At 51.4% G+C, this 23,619-nt stretch overlaps 1 protein-coding gene across 6 annotated transcripts; it reads right to left on the bottom strand.

Moving 5' to 3' along the window:
* Window positions 1-441: 441 nt before the first annotated feature.
* Window positions 442-23,249, bottom strand: VEGFA (vascular endothelial growth factor A). 6 transcript variants are annotated; one of them, XM_074896975.1, is made up of 8 exons: window positions 23,117-23,249; window positions 17,054-17,105; window positions 11,722-11,918; window positions 9,898-9,974; window positions 9,451-9,483; window positions 6,625-6,696; window positions 5,358-5,489; window positions 442-3,074 (listed from the first exon to the last, which is right to left on the bottom strand). In XM_074896975.1, the coding sequence occupies exons 1-8, from the start codon at window positions 23,180-23,182 to the stop codon at window positions 3,053-3,055; spliced, it is 651 nt and encodes a 216-aa protein (XP_074753076.1). In that variant the 5' UTR covers window positions 23,183-23,249; the 3' UTR covers window positions 442-3,052. The 6 variants fall into 6 exon arrangements, with proteins under 6 accessions (XP_074753076.1, XP_074753079.1, XP_074753078.1 ...); XM_074896978.1 differs by lacking the exon at window positions 5,358-5,489; XM_074896977.1 differs by lacking the exon at window positions 6,625-6,696.
* Between the last annotated feature and the right edge of the window lie 370 nt (window positions 23,250-23,619).

Raw genomic sequence — 23,619 nt, 5'->3', positions numbered from 1 at the left:
CTACTTTCATCTTGGATTTTAAGCTCCACCAGGATCACATGTACTCATGCCTGTAGGGTGCCCAGCATATGGGGCTTGGCTCCTGATAAGACAGAGGCAGGGTTGGGACCATCACGACACTCGTCAGCATCAGAGGCTTGGAAGGAACCCAGGAGTCCTGCCGCCCCCCCGCCCCCCCCCTTCCTGCCCATCAGAGCACCCTCTTCTCACTGAGCGAGGAACTCGGGTTGAGCTCCACGCAAGTATTTTGGTGCCTACCTCCCATTCATTTCAACTGGCTTTAGGTACCTAGATGCTTTTGGAGACTCTGAGCCCAAATCCGAGTCTGACTGGCAGGTTTGCTGGTGCCCTGTAGCCTCCAGAGGCAATGCTGGAGGGTCTGTTACACAATGGAAGAAAACCAGGATGCAAGGCAGAAGGAGAAGGCAAAGGAAATCAAGGTCAGAATTAAATTCTTTAATACAAAAAAAAGTTTGTTTGTCGTCGTCGTCGTTGTTTTTTTAAGATATATCTGTAATTTCTTTGTTTAAAAATAAATATGTACTAAGGAATATCTTGAAAAAATTCACTAGACACAATATGTAGTGTTAATATCTTTTTTCCCCGCAATTATTACAGATAAACAGTAGCACCAATAAATAAAATGATAACAAATATTAAAATTAAAAAGGAGAGAGATTCAAGATGTAGAATTTTCTATTTTTCCTGTTTCTTCTTTTTACATATATAAAAAAATCGTAGTGTCTATTTAATCCGAATCACACATATACATAAACATATATATATATATACAAACACATAGCCAAATATATATATAGTATGTAGATGTATATCTAACCCTTGTCTCAATAGGAATGTGTAGGGGTAGGTGTTAGAGAAATTAATTAAATAACTGCCCATAACATGCTACTGACTCTGCCAACAATTGGGGAGAGATGGGACGGGACAACAGGAAGGTTAAATTTATACACAACCAGTACAAATAAAAAAAAAAAAAAAAAAAAAGGAGGTACGGCTTATAAATAGTTGAAATTAAATATTAACAAAGAATACTGAAAAATCCCTACTCTTTAATTAAATTATCTGTTTAATTTCTAATTTAAAAAGGGATATTAAATAAGTATATAAAACACTTTCTCTTCCCTCCCCCCCATCGGAAGCCTCTGTCTTGCGCACGATGCAGCATGAGTATTATACGTTGCAGATGCAAGCACCCACCCTCGTGTTTTTTCTCCTTCTGAAAGCCATCAGTTGGATGGGGAGTTCCTAGTGGTTAGTAGTCACTTGTTGTGAGTCTGTTTTTAGACTGTCTTGTCTTTTTGGAAGCTTTCCGTGTTGTACATTATCAGGCGTTGAAAATTCAATTGCAGATGATGTTTGGCAGCATTCTGACACAGACCGAGTACCTTTTTGATTATTATTATTATTATTATTATTAATAATTTTAATCACAGAACTAGATTATATATATCCACATAGATGTACAAACACGCTTTCAGGGGGGTGTGTGCGTGCGCGCATGTGTAAGGTGGGTTTCACATACACCACAGCGTATATTGCAGATACACACATAGCCAAGATTCTCAGACATGGCTTAGGGATTCCAGCTGCCTTCATGTTTGATTCCCCAGCCCAAGACATGGAAAAGGGACCTGATATTTACAGTACGTCATAAAAAAAATCTTGACGTTCTTAAGGGTCATTCACACTGGGCACGCAAACTGAAGGCAGCAAAAGTTGCTTTCTTTTTCCCCTCTTCAATCTTGGCATACATATATATTATTTTTTTATATATATATATATATGTATAAAAATAAATATATATATATAAAAAAAAGACAAGCACACATACACACAGACACAAAGGCACACATTCACATACACACACACACCCCCCTACTGTGTATATACTTTTGATTAATATCCCTTTCCAGAAATGTTCCATAAGCATCTTGGATGCTCTTGAGTGGCAGCTCTGTGCATGAAGAAAGCAGACAGTGCTGAACAACTGTGTGGCTATGCACCGGTCCCCATTCTTGCTTCAGCACACTGAAGGCCTTGTGTCCTTTTGCAGCCACCAAGGGCGGGAAATCTAGACTCCTGTGATACTCCTTGAATGGAAAGTTAGCGTGCATCAGCTGCCCACCATCCTTAAGAGAAGCCAGCATGTCTCTCTGGCAAAGTTTCTATAGTGAATAAAGTCAACGCAAAATGTACACTGACATCCCATGTCCCAGCAAGGCAGGCAGGTTATGAGACGAGTAAGGGCGAAGGTTGGGGGAAGAGAGGGGAGGAGGAATCCTTGATCACGCAGACGGCCATTTCCTTGGCCTTTGACCCATCGCACCCTAGGATGCCGCTCTTTGGAACTCCCTGCCCATCCTCTCCATCACCTCTCCTCCCTGTCCCAGGCAAGGAGAAGGTGGTTTGTGGTACAGCACACTCTAGAGAAACAGCGGAGGCCGCACAAGTCAGTTAGAGTTAAGAAGTTTACACCCAGCGCTTCTACTCAAGTCCAGTCTTAGCTTGTTTCTTATGCCCCAAGTAGCCCGCTTGTGTCCACAGCAGTCGAGTATTATCCAGTGAAGACACCAATAACATTAGCAATGTTAAAAAAAATAATCAGTATATATATATATATATTATATATATATATGTGTGTGTGTGTGTGGTTAAGATATACATATATGTATATATAGATGTGGTTAAAATATATATACATATATATATATGTATATGCATGTATACACACATATATATGTATGCACGGGAAAACCCATCAAATACACCCCTATAGTCTTCCTGGCTCTGTTATTTAGCAGCATGAAAAGAAAAATAAAATAAACCAGTTCAAAACCCAAAGGTGAATTCTGTGCGGCGGGTGCCTTGGGGAATGTTCCTTCCGGAGTCCATCGTCCGTACTGAAAGTGCTGTGCTCTACCGATCCTTCATTTTTAGGGTTCATTTGGATTAGTGTTTTGTTTTGTTTTTTTCTGTCCAGGCGAGAAATCAGGCTCCAGAAACAGGGCTGTTCCCCTTTCTTTTCCGCTGCTCACCGTCTTGGTTTTTCACATCTGTCAGAGAGGAGAGGGAAGGAAAAAAAGAGGAGGGGTTAATGTTTGTGACGGGGGTGCAATCAGGACATGGAAGGGGAGGAAGGGAGGTGGCTAATGCGTTTAAGAGCACATGGTGTTAAGACATGGCATGACGTCACTGGTGGGGTGAAGTGCTGTGCAGATGGGGCAAAACAGCTGAGAATCTTGACCCAGGAATGGGTCGATGAATTCTAGTCCCCAGGCTCACGTAGATGGGGTGGGGGATACTGGTACAGGGGTAAATTTAGGAGCAGAACCAGAGGCTTCCTCACAGATGAGCAGAGTGTCTTGTTTGCACCCTCTCACACCATGCACACATAGATACACACAAACACACAAAAGAACAAGGCTAAGCAACGCATGCAGAAAAACACACTCCTTCAGCTCTCCACCTAGACTGTTGTTTGGGTTGGAAGCAATGCAGACAACAAGGCCGCATGCAGGCAAGAAGGTGAAAAGTGCCTCTCATTCCACTAGCTGCCATGAGCAGAGGTTAGCACTAAAAACAGCAGCAGCAGCCCAAAGAAGCAGCAGGAAAAATGAGGATTTACCCTCCCCTGTAGGGCCCAATTTTAATTCTACAAGACAGAGCATGAGGAACTTCAGCTTAACCAGCTTTTTATCTGGAAGCAGATAAGCTACCCACTTCCTGTGACTGCTTCCTATCATTCTGGCCAACACACCAACTCTGGAAACCTCCCTTAGTGCCAATTATCCCACCACAGAGAGGGACTAGTAAGAGAAACTAGTAAACCCCTTCTGCCATCATGACTTCTTTGGGATATTGTTCATTTTTAATTGGTATTTGTTGCTATTTCTCACCCTTCAGACTCTGTAGGGTAATTTCCAGTTATTCTCAGGTTTGGGAACAGGAACAGAGGTAAAAGGCCAAAGTTAGGTCTGGTCTCACATTTCAGGGGTTATGCTCACTGGGAGAAGTTTAACTCCAGAAGCTGCACTACTTTTGGTCCCTCCATCAATTACTTTTCCACAGAAATTACAGTACCCCAGAAAATTCCTCTGCATACAGAGCAGTTTCCACCACACTGGCACTGTCAACACCTCTCTGGTTTGGGCACAAAGCATTTTCATACTTAAAGGAAGCACTTGCAATACTTGTAGCAATCTTAGTCACCTAGCCAGTTCCAGGCAGGCAAATGGAGGCAAATGGATGTCTCCTCTTTCAGGATGTAGCCACAGAGGACCCTGGATCTCTCTCCCTTACTCTCTCCCATCCAGTCACTGCCACTGCAATACTCTCAACAGAAGGAATCTCCTAGTTCTCTGTGAAAGGGACCTGAGTTCAGTCACAGCCAAGGGTTCATTAGCAACCCCATTTCTATGTCTCTCTCTGGATAGGTAGGATGACCCCACACTAGAGATGTAGACGCAGCTGGTGCTAGTTAAGAGACCCCACTGTGCTCACCAAAGCGCTCAGGTGAGAACCAGGAATCAGTTTCTGTGCATGTCTATGCCACAGACGGTGTGTGACAGGTAGCACTCCGATGACACATGCACAGCATGGATCTCTGAACAAATACTAACACACAGTGTCTTTACATCTCCCACCTCCCACCTGAAATACAGACCTCTGCCTGCGTTCACCCAGAGACAGACTTAATCCTGCTGTATCCCATGTCACAGCCCTGAGTGCAGCCCCTCAAACCACAGCTCCAGCCGAGACATGGACAGGGAACTGTGAGCACAGTGGAAGAGGGCACGGTGCTCTTCCCCGCTTTTAGAAGAAGAGGCAAAGGAGAATGTGGGGACAGCCTTGAGGGAGGCTCCTGGCCTGGCTTTCCTCACTCTGAACACAGCAGAGTGTCCACAAGCCGCATAAAAAGGGCTTGGAAGACAGGGGTAGTCAAATCCCAGACAAATAAGGATTCTTCTTCGTCCAAAAGTACCCTCAGAGTTGCATACAGATAACGTACAGAGGGCTACAGACTCCCCCCCCTTGCTACCTTAGCAACATAAACTCCATTATCTTGTTCTACTGGAAAGGATACCTCAGATACAAACGCCCTGTCTCTGGGAGCCGCCCCCGTCCAAGTCCTGACAGCACATCTGAAATGCACAGCCACCCTTTGACACAGGGAAACTGTCCTCATCTCAGTTAGCCCCTCTGGCCCACATAGGACAGAGAAAAGAAGTAATCATATAGCACTGGTGCCAGAAGTCAGCAGGAAGCAAGCTCCCCCCTCTTTCTCTTTCTCTCTCTTTCTCTTTGTGTGTTTCTCTTTCATCCTTCCGGACACAAACCTGCAAGTGCGCTCGTTTAACTCAAGCTGCCTCGACTTGCAACGTGAGTCTGTGAATTTGCAGGAACATTTACAGGTCTGGGGATCTTGTACAAACAAGTGCTTTCTCCTCTCTGAGCAAGGCTCACAGTGACTGCAAAAAGGCAAAAGGAAAGATGTCTAAGCTACAGTGCTTCAGCAGAAAGAAAATACACATGCAACACCCTACACATCAAAGCAATCCCCTTGCCCCCTCCCACAGCCCCCATGCTGCCCACTGGAGCGTCACGGGCTGATGGATTTTCCAGCAGCACCCAGGAAGCCCCAGGACAGCACCCCCTTGCATTAGCGTAAAGAAAAAGAAAAAAGGCTCTCTGCACAGTATTCACAAATGCTGCATTGGATCCATCGGCACAGGCCGGAGGGAGGAAGAAGGGGAAAGCAAGGATGGGAAGGTGAGAGGTCCCAACCAGCTATTGACATATCAATGAAAGGCGTTCTCTGAAGTGGGCTATTCGAGTAGAAAGAGGCCAGCAGCTAAACAAGTTAAATACACACGGTCTCTCCTCCCCTGGAAAGCAGCTGGGCTCCAGCATCACGTGCTTACCCCTGAAGCCAGCACTGCCCTCCTTTCTGTAAACCCCACCCCAACCTTGCCACCTAGATGTCTCCGACGGAGGGGCCATGAATTTACAATGCAGAATTCTGTGAACCACCGTGAGAGAGGCAGAGCAAAAGGGACAGAGACAGGGATAGATAAGCCACCAAATCCAGCAGAAAGAGATTAAAAAAGAGAGAGAACCCCCCTGAAGTTCCCCAGCACCCCCTCTCCGACTTCCCACCATCCCACCTCTCCTCTCCGCCTGTGACTCCACCAGACACGCACGCACACGCGCACACACACACACACACACATGCATGGCAGATGCCAGCCTGCCTGTCACCAGTCACTGTAGCAGTGAGGGCACAAGACGAGTGGGGGAAAGCGGATGACAGAGTTGCAACCATAAGGCGTGGAAAAGAGGTGCAGGGTGTTCGCCCACCCACCCGCACTCTCACACTTTGGGAAAATGGTCGCCACTGATGATTAGAGAGCCAAGCAAGCTAAAGCCACCTTCCCTGAGATACCCTTAGTGCCAGAGCAGTGCCACCACCAGTGCTGCCCCTGCAGGATCTGCAGCCCACCAGTGACTGGGAGGGGAGGGTGAGATTTGCGTGAGCAGCAAGCAGGCGGATTGGTTTGGGGAGCGGGAGGGAAGAGAGTCTACAAGCAGAGGACACAAACGTACAAGCTGGGTGGTTTGTACCGGCCTTTCTTGCGCTTTCTCTTTTGACCCTTCCCCTTTCCTCGCTTTGATTTTCTGGAAGAAAAACAAAAGAAACAGAGAAAGAGAGAGAGAGAGAGAAAGAAAGAAAGAAAGAAAGGGGGGGAGAGAGAGAAAACGGAAGAAAACGCAAGGAAGAAGAGAAAAAAAAACACAGCCATGTGCCTTGCTGGGAGGGGGGAAGCACATGAGGCAGGACTGGAGGGCAAGTCCCAGGGCCGAAGCACAGATCTCCACCTTGCACACATGTTCACCAGCCCTCGTGTGCTCCTGTCAGCACCACAACCAGCCTGCCCACAGCCAAGCCAACGCCAGGGGACTCAGCAGAGACCACCTCCAGCAGGGCTGCTGCCAGCAGAGGCAGTTCTGCAGGAGCCTCAGAGGGGTACCTGCCCCATCCAGAGAGGGGCAGCAGGAAAGGGACAGAGGGTGAGGGGGAAGGAACAGAAAGCTTCGTGAAAGCGTCACGCGACCGCAGTGAGTGCAGACAACCGTTCCAGGCAACAAGCGCAGGCGCACACTGACTGACAAGAGGTAACCTGAGTGGAGGGGCTCTCCCTGGGGAAAAGGAAACTGCTCTGACCTGACACACTGCCCAGCACTGAGTCTAGGAGGGTGCAGCTGAGCTCCGACAGCTCTCCTACAGAGCTGGTGGTAATTCTGCCTTGGGATGGGAGCAAAGGGGGCCTGGCCTCAGCACCCCGCAGACAAAGGGAGAGACCTGGTCTACAAGCAGTGCTGTGTGGGAGAGCTATCTAGCCCGAAGGCTCTGCTCACCCACCCCAGATCCTGCCTGTGGTTTGGAGGACTCCAGGAGACCTCCCTGGATGCCTGCTAACATCCCCTCTGGCAGTCTCCATCATGAGTAGGGAAGGGGAAAGAGGGAGGCCTGACCTAGCTATACACCCAAGAGATAACCAGCAAGCAGCTTTCAGATCTTCCCTCCTCTCCCTCCCTCCCCTCCCCTTCCACATGGATCTGCCAGACAGACAAGCAGACAGAGTCAAGGCACTGCTCCATTCTGAAAAATTCACCAGTTGCTCCAGACTCTTGGGCAGGAACTGAGACAGGCAAGGGCTAGGGCAAGCAGGCCTGGACACTAACAGTGGATCCCTACAGGCCAGTGAGAGCACAGGGAGGGAGGGAGGCTGGAGCCTGCGCTGCTCCTTGAGCCACATTAGCACAGAACCAAGGGAGAGACATGCAAGGAGAAGGCCCTAGGCAAAGCACCAGGGCTTGTCGGGCAAGTGAGCCCCAGCACTGTGGCAGTTCAGCAAAGGCTCCCTTGTTCGCTGGCCTTGGGAGGAAGCTATCGAGGGGACATGGGGGGACAGAAGGGACAGCACCATAGCTGTTTCTTAGGCCCTGTTCAAGTCGTCTCACTGGAATGAGTGTCAGAGCATCAGCTCGCTCCCAGCCTCTGCCCTACATGTCTGGAGTCACAGGGAGGCGGTGAGGGAAGGAAAATCGACCTGAAGGGAGGAGAGGGGCACCAATATAAACAGACTTTCAATCCAGCACAAATCAAAGCACAGCAATTTCTCCCATCCCTTCCCTTCCTTCCCCAGGGAGTGCAGAACCAGCAAAGAGCAGGCAAGGTGCTGTTAGAAGAGGAAAGGGAATGCAACACAGTCCGGGCTGGCTGCTTCACCCACACCCCATCCTCACCAGAGTTCACACAGACCCAACTCTCGCACACCTTCAAACCACAGAGCCACGCAGACCGACCGTCCCCGACACGGCCCCGCACAGAGAGGAGTGTTGGCTGCACAAAGCCCAATGAAGCCAGGAGCAGATTTCCAGGGGAAGGAGGAGAGGCTGGAAGGCAGCTAGAAATATACAACCACCAGGAGAGGGGTGAAAGAAATTCTCTCACTCTCCCACTTGCCCTCTCTGTTTCCGTTTCAGCCTCATCTCCAATATTCACCCCCTTCTGCTTCAACTCCACACCTCTAAACGGCAGAGTCACTACCCCAGCCATGCCCAGACCAGCTGACGCTCTCACCCAGAGAGTTCACTCTTTCTTTTCGATGTTGTTCCACCTTTAGCGATTGGCCCTGCAACTACTGCAGGACAAGAACTTATTTCTCTACTTTCCACAACCTTTTAACTTTGGGGAGGAAGGAAAGGGAAGGTTGTACCTTAACCTCCTTCAGATCACCAGAGCAAATCCATCAGACTGAAGAAACCTCTCATGAAAGCCTCCACAGAGACCCAATTAGGTCATCCACCTCCCTTTACACCCTCCTGGGCCCCCACCCAACCAAAACCAGCGACACATCCTGCATGGCATCAGTCCTGCCTCCACCAGGCCTCTATTGCCACCTCTCCCTGTAGCCAGCAGAGTTCCTACCCAAGCTGCTGTGAAAGAAGCCAGCAAGTACTCACTCAAGCAGCAAGAAAAAAATTAATAATAAAGAAAGTCAGCGATCTGCAGTAACCAGAAACACCCCAGGAAGAGGGAAGGGAGGATGGGGGATGCACCTTGAATCCATTCTGGTAGGACACACACGATGGGACTTCCCTGACTCGGGATAAAGCATTAGGAATGACTGCCATGGCTGTGGGTCATGCAAGCTCCAGGTCTGGGGTATGAAGGAAGGACCGTCAGATCTGGGTTTCTGTGCCCACCTGGAACGGATTCAGAGTGTCGCCCCATGCACTACCATATGCCATTTCCAAAAACACCTTCTCAAAGTATCTCCAACCAAAGAAAAGGACAAGGGGCAGTGGGGAGAAGAAATGCCAACCAACCACCAAAAGAGAAAGGAGGAAAGGCTTGTCACTTACTTTTCTTGTTTGTTTTTGACATCTTTCTTTGGTCTGTGGGGAAGAGAGAACAAAGGCTTCATTAGAAGGAAGCTTACCACATATGTTTCCAGTACTATCCCCAGTTCCCACCAAGTCCAGGGAAGGACATGTACAGCTGGCATTGCAGGATACCCATGGCACAGGTTAAGTGGTCCTTCTCAAAGTGTTTGCTCTCCTGGTGCACCTCACTGGCAGCCAGTGCCAAAAGATCCCAGGTTGCAGGCTAGCATTGTCCACCTGTGATATCCAGAGATGGAGGAGCCTTGCCAGCAAAGGACTTCTTTTCCCAGGCTCAACCATCCCACTGCAAACCAACTGAGGAGACTGCAGAAGCCTCTGGACAACAGTCCCAACCCAATGGCAGAAAAAAAAGAAAGGCTCAGAAAAAGTTTATTGCAAGAGGAACCAGTGCTGCTCCATTCTCACCTGCAGTCACATTTACTGTGCTGTAAGAAGCTCATGTGCGCTATGTGCTGACTCTGATGGGGTTTAATTCTCATGATCTGGAATGAAAGAAACAGAGAGGGTCACCGCCCATTCACTATTTATATTCACAGCTCCAAATCAGCCTGCTGCGCAGCAAAGCATTTGCACCCCAGGTGCTCCTGGGAAGAGCACGGCAGAGTCTGAGCTGGCTTTGAGACCTCATTCTCCCAGGCAGCAAAGGCCTTTGATCACAAGCAAGCGGCAACACCAGACTCGTGCCAAGGCTCTGTTTGCTCATGCATGCAAGGTGCCAGCACTGGTGGACTGCCTTGGAGACAGGCATGGGAGAGGGCATAACACCACAGCAAGGTTCTCACTGAGCTGTCCCTGGTCAATGCTAGAGAGACAGTAACAGAGCATCCAGCCTGCTTTCACATAGAAGCATGCTTCAGTCTAACGCAAAGGGCCGAAGCAAAAATTCCATATCCAACTCCTTTTCCCTAAGCCACCGTTCCTTCCCAGCTGACATCTCACTTTCTCAGTGAGTTGACACACAAAGTAAATCTGGTGATCTGTGTTTAAAACAGTCTTGCAGAGCCCTTCCCCCAGGCCCAGATGCCTCCAAGGAAATCCTACTAGAAGCTAAGCATGTATTGTCACAGTCTCTCAACTCAGAACCTGGCTGGATCACTAGCTCTATCGTTTGGACCAGAGATCTGCTCAAGCACCTCTGATCCTTTACAGGAATGTGGGCATACCGGCCAAAATCTGTAATTCAGCAAGGAGTGGTAGGAAGAAAACCATTCCCAGCTACAGCGTGCTAGTATGCTCTGGCCCAGGCTGGAGCCTGCTAGTGGAAAGGCAGTATGGGGAACCATGGAAGGGCACAGACAGGTTCTCCACCAGAGTTCAAACACAGCTCAAATGACAAGTAAAAAGAGCTTGCTGGTTAACCACTTAGTCCTGCATGTGTCTCATCTATATCAAAAAGTGATGGCAATGTTTACAGTGGCCATTCAAGAGGCTGAGGGGCAAAAGTAGGTGAGGGAGCTATGGGTTAAGGATAATGGGCACCAACACCATTGCAGACCCAAGATGGCATCCAGGCTTGCAGACAAAGCTCTCTAAAGCAGAGTTTGCATCTTCCCCATGTCTCCAGCCTTTGCTATCTCCACCATCTCTGTTGTCTTCCAAGGAATGAATTCAGCAGCCTCCAAACAAAGGAGGACGCCCAGAGGCAGAAAGGCTTTTCCACTTGACACTGAAGCAGTGTGTTTCTTAGAGCCCCTTTCCACCCCTGCTGTGCCAATGTAGCTAATGACCCAAATCCCCCGATCTGTTGGTAAAGGCTGACCTCACATGCCCTCCAGGAGAGTACTGACAGGCTTTCCCCTTTTGCACTACTCAGTTGCCTTCAGAGCAGCAGCTGTGTGGACCAAACGAAGAGCAAGAGCCCAAGGAGTGTCTTCTTTGAGGCCTCAGAGATAACAGCATCAGAAATGCTGCTTCGCATTCTCCTTTGCAGAAATGCTCCTCTGCATGCTCCTACCTACTGTATTTGGGCACTAGCAAGGTCAGAGCCAAAAAACGGGTTCTCCTCTTAGCCTTGAACAGACATGGGCAACTCATCTTTTAACCCTCCATGGTATAATGCTGGGCACAAGGGTCAGGAGAGAGGTGAACCCTCCTGATCCAATAATCTGCAGTGCCCTGGGGTAGGCTGCCCTTTCTCTGAATTAGCTAGGAGATGGGACTTGGGGTGGCTGTGATGGCTGACTCTCTTCCTTCCACCCAAGCATGACAGCTTGCAAGCAGGGCCCTCACCTCCATCGTGACGTTGTACACATCCACAGGGACACATTCTAGGCCCTCATCGCCGCAGCAACCTGCACATCTCATCAGAGGCACACAGGATGGCTTGAATATGTACTCCACCTCATCAGGGTACTCCTGGAAAATGTCCACCAGGGTCTCAATTGTCCTGCAGAAGCTGCGCTCGTAGACTTCCAGGAATTTGATAACTAAAAGGAGGAATGGAGGGAATAAGTTAATGCAAACTTAACTCCAGAACACCTAGTGCTTCACCCCTTAAAACCAGCCAGACAGTTGCAACACATCTGCCCTATACTCTCCACTTACATCTTGCAGGCCTATGTCCTTTGTCTCTGAGAGAAAGACAATCTCTTCCTACCACTGCTTCAGGCCAGAGGCAAGATAGACAAGAGAGCCTCACTATTTGCCTCCCTGGCACCACGATGCATCCCACAGATGCCTCCTCCCCAAACCCCATCCTCACTATCCCCCATACTCTCGGATATGCTGCCATATTAGCTCAGCCAAAAAGCACCTGAGGCTGCTGCAGATGATCTGCACTCTGGATTAAGGTCCTTCACCAGTCTGCCTTTTACCCCTTTCAAAACAGCCAGTGGCTGCCCCAGTGGGTTTTAGAAAACAAGGGGATAAGCCAGAAGCATCCCTTCTACAGACCTTGATGCAGAGACACTTTGGAGAACAAGCAGAGGGTTCTGAACAATTCACGTATCTTCACTCTTCCTGTCAGCTACCTCTTTTTCCCACGCAAAACATCCACCTCAACAGACCACCTCTGAACTACGACAGCACCTGCTACAAGTCACAGCCTCCGTGTCTCCACACTGACCACTTTCCCCAGACCAAGAAATCAAGCCACCCACTGAAAGATTCAAAGCAAGCCCATAGCACCCCCAGGATTAACTAGACCATATACTTGGCTACAGAACCACAACGAGGCAGTGTGGGAGGGGGAACAGGGTGGATCTGTCATTATCCCCTGCCTTTGCTACTAATGGAGCAAACACTAACTGCTTGTGATCTGCACTGATTTCACAAGCGTTTCTCAATGTTTCCCAGTCTCTTGCCAAAGCTTCATTTTGCTGCTTGGTCAAGGGTTGGAGACGTTTAAAGAGATGAGAGATAGGATAGATAAGTACACACGCACAAAACCCAGCTGCTACTACAGTTCTGCAAACAGTGAGTACCTAGAGCCCTCCAGGCCTCCTAGCTCTACCAGCACACAGGCAAAGAAGGATGTCTCAAATGGAGCAGAGGAGAAGAATACACACAAAGAGATAGTACTTGCCCCATGCTGTTATGCACTATAATGATCCACCTGTACAGTATGCAGAGTCCTACAGCACCAAGGTTGATAACTCTGAGTGATAAGAGCAAACTGCTTGCATCATGGAAAAAAATGGTCTCCAGTAAGCGTTTCTGAAGTGCCCTGAACTTGTGACAAACTGGCATAAAGGTTACTTTGCCACAAAAATGCAAAAGCTGCAGGGCTTGGAGCTCACAGCCCGCAGTTAATTGTTGAAAGTTAATTCTAGGTCATGCAGAGCTGACAGTGCCACAGTGCTGAGAGCGGGTACAAGAGGGGAGGAGTTTCCATCCAGGGAGTCTGAAGTGTCAGAGAGCGTGAGCAGCTATTAAAAGAGAAAGTGGCTCGTGAAAGGGAAATGTAGCCTGGCAGGCATGGACTGCTTGTTGGTATTCCTTGTCTTGAAGACAGCATGTTTCTGTTCCTTGTCCCTTTCCTTCTTCTTCTCTCCTCTCTTAACTGCAGTATGCCTCCTGTCTGTTCTCCTATCTTGTCTGCAGCTACCTCCTTCTTCCCGTTCCCCTTCAGAGTGACCTTAGTCACTGCCTATGTTCCAACAAGTTGAACAATTTAATATGTGGGAAATTCTGCAGATACAGTGACAGTCGCTGAATCGCACTGTTGATTATTCACACTGTGCCAGCAGAAAAGATCTGGGAACTCTAGCAGTAAAGGCACAGTTCTGGATAAAAATGCTTACAAACCTACGTCAAGGGGAGGGAGGGAAAAAAAGAGGTAGGGAAAATGGCAGTTACCTTTGCAGATCAAATGCTGCTCACCACAGTAATCTGGGGCACAAAGGAGGCAGAAACCGAAACAGAGTAGAAAACTGAAGTGAAACTGATTCATGTCTGCCACGCTTTCTAAATGTTTGCACTGCACAAGCAATTGGATTACACCAGAGAATCTGGACTACAGATTGGCCACATAACAGCACATTCAACTTCTTTTGCAGAGCCTTTACTTTCACTGCTGTACCCTAATGACTATACTGGAGATCTGGGAGATTTGACAGGACCAAATCCTTCCCATAAAGAATCTGTGAGATTTTGCCTTTACTTTAACATATAATGATTTTCCAAAGTCTGAATCAGCCTCTGAAAAGGAAACTCAGAATCCTTCTCCAGCTGCCAGTCAGAAGATCCTGCCATGAAAGGCGCATTGCCTTGATTCTGCTGGACACAGAGCATTCACACGGAGACCGTGCAATGCTCCATAGTTCATCTGCACAGTTAGCACCCAAACCGGAGTGCATGACTGAGGCACAGTCATCGTCACAGCAAAGCCCTGCCCCTGCTACCATATCTACACTTACTCCTATGTACCAGGACTCATATTCCACACTTTGTCGGGCTGATTCAGTCTGTGCTTCCTTTCCATTGGTTGGGTCAGGGTCAGAAGAAGGTCTGTCTTTCATGGGGAAACATAGGAAGGTCACTGAAGGACTAACACCACTTGGCTTGCTCCCTTCCTGCAATCTGGGCTTCAGCCCACGTTAAAAGCTAATCCCGCATTTAACCCACACCCCTACCCTGCAAAACACCTCCAGATTTGAGTCAGAGATTCTTCTTTGTGAATGGAAGGGGAAGTAAGGTTAAAACTCAGTCAGGGCCCACATTAACTCTTCAGGGCAGGCATAGCCACAGCAGGCAGGATGAAGTCCAAATTTGGAGCAGCTGAGTGGGAACATGCTAAACTAGAAAAGGAGCAAGTCTATGATCATTCTGCCTCCCTCCCCGTCAATGGCTTAGCAGCAATACAGACACACTGTTCTTTTAAAAATAAAAGTGCAGCCACAAATGCTGGTGGTTTCCTTTATTTATACCAGAAAATCTTTTCTCGTGGAACAAACAAAGAGTGTTTGTCTGACTCCTCTACAACTTCCCGTGCCACAAAACATGTGGAAGGCTCTCTTGAGCACAAAAGGGTAGGGGCTGAAGCTAAAATTACAGTCTCCAACCAGAGTAAATCCATCCCAAATAAAAACCTGTCACAGCTTGACATCTCAGAGCAAGCACAGAACGGCCATAGACACAGTATCACCTTCCACCCCAACCCCAAAGTCCCCAAGAACTTCAGTGGAAGGAACTACAGGACTGTCCTTGTGGAAGAGAGGCACATCATCATCTCCTCTTCACAGAGGAGAAATTGTGGTACAGAGAGAGTACCTCCAAGGTCACAGCAGGGCAAAAGTAGAGCCAGGAAGGTAATGACAAGAGTCCTGATTTCTAGCTCACAGATCTATCTGCATCGCAGAACCAGAAATAGCACCAAGGCAATAGCACCAAAGTCTCACTGCTCATGCTGCCAGACCAACTTCTCCAGCAATCCCATCAGCCCTCTTGTGACAGGGAATTAAATTCTGTTTGATTCTTCCCCTCCCCAGGAAGGCAGTCGGACACAACAAATGGCACAGATGAGGACACTAGCTCTTTTCTACCAACAGCAGAGGACTGGTTACCAAAATAAGCCTCACAGCAGGCTCCATCTTGATCCCTCTGGAGTTACTGAACCTTCTTCTGTTGACTTCTGTTGACAGGAGCAAGGGTCAAGCACAACAGGCGGCAGCCCACCAGCAATCAGAAATTTTGCCCATGCAAGATGGACATCTATCCCAAATACAGCCTGCCACAACCCTCTGGCAATGCACATGCAGTCTGTCACACCAACAGAGCTACTGAAATTGAAATGGAGTGCGGAAAAAAAAAAAAAAAAGCCAATCTGGGCCCACACTGCTAGAGCCCTCTGCTGACCTCCAGCTGGAATAACGCTGGAGGTCACAACCCGTGGGGACCCTGTAAGACCTTTGCCAGACCCTGACATGCAGCAAGCGGTCTGTTCTGCTGTGAAGGTATGGAGAGAACACAGTCAGGATGGTCTTAAAGCAGCTGATGATCACCTCGGCCTGAAGGCTTCAAAGTCCACAGCTCTTTTACCCACTTCTGAACTAAGGACTGCAGAAAGCAAGCCAACTTCCCGCAACACACAGGGCTCAACTGGACAGGCCACTTGGAGGTGTCTCCAGCTAGTCTGGGGGCTGACTGCTCTTCTGGTCTACATTTACTCACACAAACCGACGAGGCAGAGGACACTGCCACAGCCTGGTGTTTGGGCAGCCGCAGAGACACAAAATCACAACAGCTGCAGAGTCACCACCTTGTTTCCTCACCAGACAATGGTTCTGTCCACACTGGACCACCAGTAATGAATTAAGTAGAACATACCAAACCACACTGCTGTCCTCTCAATCTGCTAAACTGCTAGCTGAAACTGGAGTAAAAGGGTGTATTTTTTGAGCCTGGCTCTGTACAGCACTTAGGAATACCCTGACTAGGAGGGCACCTGGGACCATCAGGGGACATGACTCCAGAAAATCATCCTGGGCTGCCTTTTACTCCTTCTCTCGCCTCAGAGACTTGCCGCCCGGCCGTCTGGGAAGAGTTGGGGCGCTGCTTCTGCCTTTGTTTGGGGATCAGCCCTGGTCACCGAGCCGGGCACCGCCAGCGCTGCCGGGGAAGAGGAGGGCGGTGAAGATGACAAATCCCTTCCTAAGGCACTGTAGCGAATCCCAAGCAAAGTCTTTGCCGCTACTGAGCTCTTTGTGTACGCGTGTGCGTATATATATATATATATATATAAAACCGAGCGTGTGTATGTGCACGAGTGCACGCACGCAGTTTTCCTCAGACTTGTGGGAAGCCAGCGCCGCGCTGGGCTGGCCCTGCTGCACGCCCCGGCCCCGCGGCTGCCCCGGGGCCCGGCCCCACGGCCACCCCGGCCCCACAGCCACCCCGGCCCCACGGCCACCCCGGCCCCACGGCGGGGGGCGTGCGTGAGGGGCGGCGCTGCCGCCGCCAAGGGGTTAATGGCGGCGGCGCCTCCCGCCGGCAGCCCCCCGCTCCCGTCGCCGCCGCTCCCCGGGAGGTGGCGGTGTTGGCCGCCGGCGGCTCCCGGGGCTCGGGCCTCCTTCCCCCGAACCCCCGGCTGCCCTCGCCCGCCGGGAAGCCGCCCAGCGCTTACCTTCATTGGGTTTCCGCTCCCCATCCCCCAGGGCAGGAGCTGCCTTCGACAACTGCGAAGATAACAGAAAAATCAGTCACAACACGGAGCCGTTACGCGGTCCCGGGGAGCGGGAGGGCTCCCGGGCCCGCCGCCCGGCGGAGGGAGGCCCCGGCGGGAGGGGGCGCCCGCCGGGGCGGAGCCGTGCCCCTCCGGCCGCCCCGGCAGGCACAGAGGGACCTTTTGTTCCCCCCCGTCCCCAGGGGAGCCGAGAGGGGCTTGGGCAGCGCGGGCGGAACGGCCCCGGGCCGAAGGAAGGGACAGGCGGGAGGGATGCGGCCGGGCCTCCGGCGCGGCGGGCCCCAGAGAGGCCCCAAAGGGAGAAACGCGTCCCTCGGGAGGAGCTTTCGGGGATTACAGTCAAAAACCAGAGAACAAATCTGGGTCCGGGGGAGAAAAATAACAGGGGTGACCTTCTACCACTGGCGTGACCGGTGGGCCCGCGCACTGTGCTTCTCCCTCAAGCCTCCATTTCTCCCTGTAAAGGTGAATCCAGCCCGGGAGGGCAGAGAGGAGAGAAGAGCGTGCAGGCGCAAAAGGGCATCGCTCCCCTCTCGATGTCACAGATGTCTGTCCCCGAGCAGTCGTGGCCACCGAGGTGCTGGTATCTGGCCAGGTCTCAGGGCAGTTAACTGTGACGGCACCGCTTTGCCGACCAACACCGCCAAAACACCCAGGTTTCCCCCCTCTCCTCTGGAAGGGAGGGCAACCCACACCCTCACCTAACAGTTGCAGTCCCCAGCCCTGGCGTGGCCCAGTGGCAACACAGCTCCCATCCCTGTGCTCCCCGTGGCTTCCTCCAGACAAAAAGCACGAAGGCCCCAAGCTCTCTATTCACTCCTGCTGCCTTTTGGGTCAAGGGACATTTCCAAACCGTTGACGCATGCAGGAGTGGTGACAGGTAACCCACCACCAGACCAGGATGAAAAAGCGTTACACTACTTTAGGTGGAAGTCTTTTTAATTCCATGTGAAACAAAAACTCCACTCTTCCTGTGCTGCATGAGGATTTTAGCTCTGACGTAACTTTCCAGCCAAGGCAGGTTTCCCCCTGCTGTTCTGTTCTGAACCAAAACTAAAAAATTCCCAGCTTTCTACACTTCTCCAAGGTATGTTGCCACCTGTGCGACGCCGTCTGCCCCAGAACCTGCTGCCTTTCAGCAGACGCCTGAAGAGAGCATGGTGATACACACAAAATACTGCTTCATCAGCGCTGTGCTGCATTTAGGCTTAGAAAAAGGCCCTCTGATCTTGTAGCCAGAGACAGAACTGAACTGAGCAGGCAAAGTCCACCCCAAGTTCCCAACAGGAATCTGCCACCTATGGTCTTCTAGGCAGCCCAGTGCACAAGGCAGCACCACCATCCGAGCAGCCCAAAGGGTCAGCTTTTGAAAGGAGGGGGCAAGAGAGCCGGCGAAGCCCTAGAAGCCCCCCTCCCAGCCATTCCTTTGTGTCTGTGCACAGTTCCCTTTGTCTCAGGTCCCCCGGACCAAACTACTTGATTCTCATTTCAAGCAAAGTCTGTACCTGGGCTTAACCCACCAACCCAGACCTGAGCTACCCCATGTGTGGATCTGTTTCTTCTCTGGGAAGGAGAGGGCTGTGTGCCCAACCTCTGTGCTGTGACAACAGTTTAAAAAGCAGGTTCCTAGGAACAGTTTCATTCCTGAAGTGTGAAGGTCACTGCAACAGCACAAACAAAATGGAGGCAGCAGAGGTTGCAGCGGCCTTCCAAAGCCACTCAGCGCCTGACAGTCTATGGGTCAAAAGAAAACCGCATCAAGGGCAAAAAAGCCTCAATCTGTGTCGTAGCACAGGAAGAGGATCACGAGCCAAGTCAGTTTATCCAAGTCACAATGCCCCCAAGATCTTTCAGAGAGGCATTTTTAGTTCACACATAGAATGACCATGATGGACTGAGCAAAAGCAGCTCAGAGACACCTTAAGGATCATTCTACCCGTTCTCTATGCAAGGCCGCCCAGCTGGCTGCCAATCCCACTGCCTCCTCACATGCAAGCACACAGGGTGCACAGGTGATGGGAAGCAGAAGCAAGCCACACACTTTCACTGCTCACCTGCATCTGGCCAGCACCTCACCCTGCCCCTGATGTACTGCAGCAGGAGCCAGAACAGTTTCCCAGCACTCACCTAGACCTAGGTTGCGATTCCCACCCTGAGGACGGGAAATGTTATTGGTACAAAGTCTGCAGAGAGCTTGTGAGCGCTCCCAGGGGAGCTATCAGCAGAAATCCAAAACGTTTTCTATAACTATCAGTAACACGCTCTCTGCTCACTATACCAAGAAACTTTTCTGCCCTTTCGGCAGCTCCTTTCACCTGTGGCTAATGCCCTCAAAGACCGTCCACTAGAACAGCAGGCAGGGCAGGGGCTTGTGCCTCACTTTAAACCAGTCCATTAGAGATCAGACAGGGCAGTGGGGAACCAACAGCGTTCCAACAGACAAGCAGGCCCAGCGTGAAGGTCACACTCTCCTCTGCTGGCTTTTGGCATTACCCAACAGCTCTGTAACACAGTTTCCTTCCAATAGATTTTCAACATTTCAACGAGGTGCAGAAGCAACCCCTGGGCTTGAGAGCAGGATAAATGTTCCCAGGAATGGGGCTGACCAAGGAGAAGCTCCTTTCTGTGCCCTTTGCAGGTCACAGCAAATGCACGTCCCACAGTGGAGTAAAACTCTCCCTAACAAAAAACCCCACTTCACACCATTCGTGTGTCTGCACCTTCCCCGTCCCCCTCCTCCCGCAGTCCCTGTCCAAAGCAAGTTATTCTCTGTAGGGAGAGAAAAGGTTAATCAAGTCATTCCTCTCTAACCATCACCCCCCTCACCACCACCACCACCACCACCAGCACTCTTTCTCTCCCTTCCCCTCCCCCTAATCTGTGCAGCCTCATTAAAAGAGCTTTGTAACTGTTTAGGACTGGAACAAACAATCCATCCACTTTGAGAGGGACTCTGGGACAGGAGTTAAGGCACTTTTCGTCTTAGGCGCTAGAAATTCTTCTCAGCAATTTCTACTTAAGGTGGGGGGGGAACAGGACTCGCTGTGCTCCTCCATTGTACATGCAAACGGAGGTCAGTAATTCCACAAGCTGCCAGCACAACCAAGTCACCTCTGATATGGGGCAGGGCGGACAGGAGAGTGGCTTTGGGGTTGCTCAGGAATCAGCGAGCCCCTTTGAGATGTCAGCATGGGCTTCCCTCTCCCCTGCTCCCAAAGAAGCGCTCCTCCTCCCGGCCTGTCCTCGGAGCACAGGCCCAAAGAGGCTCTGGAGAAGGTGACCCTCTCTGTCCTGGCTGCCTACAGGCTGGGGAAGCAGGTTCTGGTGGCTCCCCATCGTGGCCTGGTGCAGAGGCACACCAAAGGCAGGGAGGGAGCCTGGTGGGTGTGAGATCATTAGCAGTCTAGTCACAGCCTTGCCCTCCCTCCCTTGGTGTCTGATCACTGCCTGCTCCCTATGGCAGTACAGCTGCTGTATCAAGGTCCCTCTGCAGTTCAGGGCAGGAAGGAAAGAGTTCCCAGACCCTCATCAGGAGTGACCTGCCACCAGGCTGCTGCCATGACCAGCAGACAAAGAAAGATGGGGAACCACCCACCATCCCCCATTCTTTCAGAAAGTGGGGACTGGAAGGGGACAACAATGCAACCTCTCTGACCCCATGGGGCATGAGGTTATGCACCTCAGCACAGTTGAACAGCTGGGAGGGTGGCACTGCAAAACCACCTCTTCCTCCCTCTGCTGCACAGGAAGGCTATCACCACCAGTTGGAGGCAGACACCTGTGGCACCAGCGCCGCCCAGCCCCAACCGTACATGATTTCCCACCTTCCCAGCCTTGCTGCAGTAGCAACCGTAACAACTCCCTCAGTAAAAAGTCTTCCTCTTGGCACCTTCACCAGAGGAGCTCCATGATTCCTGCTTCCCTCCTCCTTCACCTTCAGGAAAGCTGCCTAACACGTGCTGGACCCCACTTTACCAACTCAGCCTTTGCCAGGGCTTTTATTTAATGCTCTCCAACACGCCTGGCTAGCTAGATAGGTTTTATTCAGCACAACAGCCAGATTGACAGTACAGACAAATATTATCATCCAAGCACAAAGCCCTAGTCCTGGTGTGAAGAGTCATACCTTCTGCCATGCCCAGAGTCTTCGTCAAGCTGCCTATGTGAGATGTGCTGGTATTTCTAACGTTCCCATCACCGTGGTGCCCGGGTGATCAACAGACAAATAAGGACAGAACCGAAGGGCAGACCTCACCGTCGATCTGCCTGAGCACTTATATGGCTCGCATCACCCAGCTATCTGAACATCTTCAATCCCTCACGGATCTATCCCCACAACGTTTCTCCCCAACCTCACCGACACCCTGTAATTCTTCCCTACTTTTTTTCCCCCCCGTTATCCTCTTTCTTTTCTCATCGGCACCATCCTCCTGCCTAGGAGAAAGGCATCAAGAGGCTTTTACGCGACTCCTGAGGACGAACAGACCTGAACAGTACCTGATCCGCCGTTTCCTCCTCTGGGGAAGAGGAAGGGGAGGGGAGAAGGAGCAAGGGGAGGGTTAAAGGGTATTATCACTAGACACCGACACAGAGTTGTCTAACCTACAGCCGGAGAGCAGACGCTACCGTACAAGTTTACTGAGGAACTAGGAGGCGAAGAAACCCTCGTTTTCGGTGACGGTGAAAGAGGTCTTGGAGAGCGGAAAGAATTGTCCCACGAGCAAAACCTGGCAGGCAGGCAGGCAGCACGGAGCTGCCACACTCGAGCGAGAGCTGCGCCTCGGTTCCCATCGAGCACAGCATAACGCGCGGCTGTCACTGGAGAAAGTAGAGATATAACAGGCTCGAAACAAAGCGTGCAGTGCCTGCATGACTTCAGTTACAGCCGAAATGGCTCCTAATTGGGGAGTTACCTTCCAGCATCGGTGCTGAACAAACAATGCAAGTAACTGATTAGTTTGCAAGCGACGTTTATTTTCACGATTGTGGGAGACGATCTGGCCCGCGTTCTCTCCAGGAGGAGAAACGGCAGGAGAGAAGTAACCTGTTATAGCCTTTAACGCGTAGCCCATGCCCGCCTAGCCAACAGCCACTTTCACGTGGGCACTCTGTCTAAACCCCTTAATATCTCTTGGCAACACAGCCCTCTTGACTCTTCAGAAACAGATCTATAGGACAGGTTTGCACAGAAAGCTGCCTTTTTTCTTAAAAAAAAAAAAAAAAAAAAAAAGGAAAAAGAAAGAAAAGGAGGAAGAGTTGGTTTCTAATCTCTCAGGAATGACAATGAGGCAAAAGTAAAAGTGACTGAGGAGGAAGAGAAGAGAAAAATGCGCGGTTTTGTAATGTCGGTGCACGAGATATGCATTTGGATTATTTTTTGGTTTCGATCCTGGAAGAAATTCAGGATCCATTTTGTCCTCTTTGATCTCTATTTGTTTTTCCAGCTAGGCATTCTGAACTCCACTCGGCGGCACGAACCCGAGCCGGGACCCAAGGCAAATACCGAGCCTTTTGCAATGTCAGGAGACCCGAGGACGGGAGGCGAGGCTGATGCAAGAAGCCAGCGCGCTACCTCGCTGCCCCGCCGCGCCGCGCCGCGCTCCGGGCCCGACCACGGCCCCGCCGGGACCCCACGGCCCCGGGAGCCCCACGTCGCGCGCGGGCGCGCAAGGCGCGCACATGGGCGCGGGCATTCCGCACGGCGCTGCCGGCTGCTCCGGGGCCCTGCGAAGCTCCGGGGGCCTGCGAAGCGCCGGGCACCGCTCCCCAAGCCCCCCCACCCCACCCGCTGCAGCACTGCACACACACACACACACACACACGCAGAGACACGTGTGTGCGCTGCAGGCACCCACCCGGACCCGGTGCCAGCAGCACGGCGGCACGGTACGAGCAGGTGGGAGGCAACGGGGAGGGGGTGTCGAAAAAAAAAGGGGGGGTGAAAAGTATTTTCCGCCGCCCTCCCCCTTACGCGGGGCACAAAGCCCCCGTCCCGCCGCTTACCTCCGCGCTCTGCAGATAGAGCAGCGCCGCCAGCCCCCAGTGGATCCAAGTGAGCAGAAAGTTCATGGTTGCCTGCGCTCGCCGCGGAGCGGGGCCCGCCGCGCTCCGCCTCGCCGCCGCCCCGCCGCCGCCCCGCCGCGCTCTCGCCCGCGCCGCCTCCGTGCCCGCCGCCGCCGCTTCCTGGGGTGCCGCTGGCCGGGCGCTGCGAGGGGCTCCGGGGGAAGGGGGGTTCCTCTTCGGGGTCTCCTGTTTCACCGCTCCATAAGCCCGGCTCTCCGCCGGCCCCCGGTGCTGCTTTCGGTGGGCGCTCCGCCGGGCCGAGCGCAGGCTCCGCGGCCGCCCCGCCGCCGCCGCCCGGCCCCCGCCGCCGGGCAGTCCGAGCTCCACAGCGGCGCCCGGCCGCGGCCGCTCTATCCGCGCCGGGGCAGGCAGGCAACCGCGCCGCGCTCGCTCGGTTTCGCGCACTCACGCCAAAGTTTGCGCGGAAAGTTTCAATGCATCTC

Source organism: Athene noctua, chromosome 1 (genome assembly GCF_965140245.1).
Source record: "Athene noctua chromosome 1, bAthNoc1.hap1.1, whole genome shotgun sequence".
NCBI classification, from domain to species: Eukaryota; Metazoa; Chordata; class Aves; order Strigiformes; family Strigidae; genus Athene; species Athene noctua.
The sequence above is the reverse complement of the archived record's forward strand: the minus strand, read 5'-3'. Positions and strand labels throughout refer to the sequence as shown.

Coding starts and splice junctions, on each gene's coding strand:
- VEGFA (XM_074896975.1), bottom strand. CDS start 23,182: ATGAACTTTCTGCTCACTTGGATCCACTGGGGGCTGGCGGCGCTGCTC. Junction 17,106..23,116: donor TCTATCTGCAGAGCGCGGAG/GTAAGCGGCGGG, acceptor TTATCTTCGCAG/TTGTCGAAGGCAGCTCCTGC. Junction 9,975..11,721: donor TGTACAACGTCACGATGGAG/GTGAGGGCCCTG, acceptor CTTTCATTCCAG/ATCATGAGAATTAAACCCCA.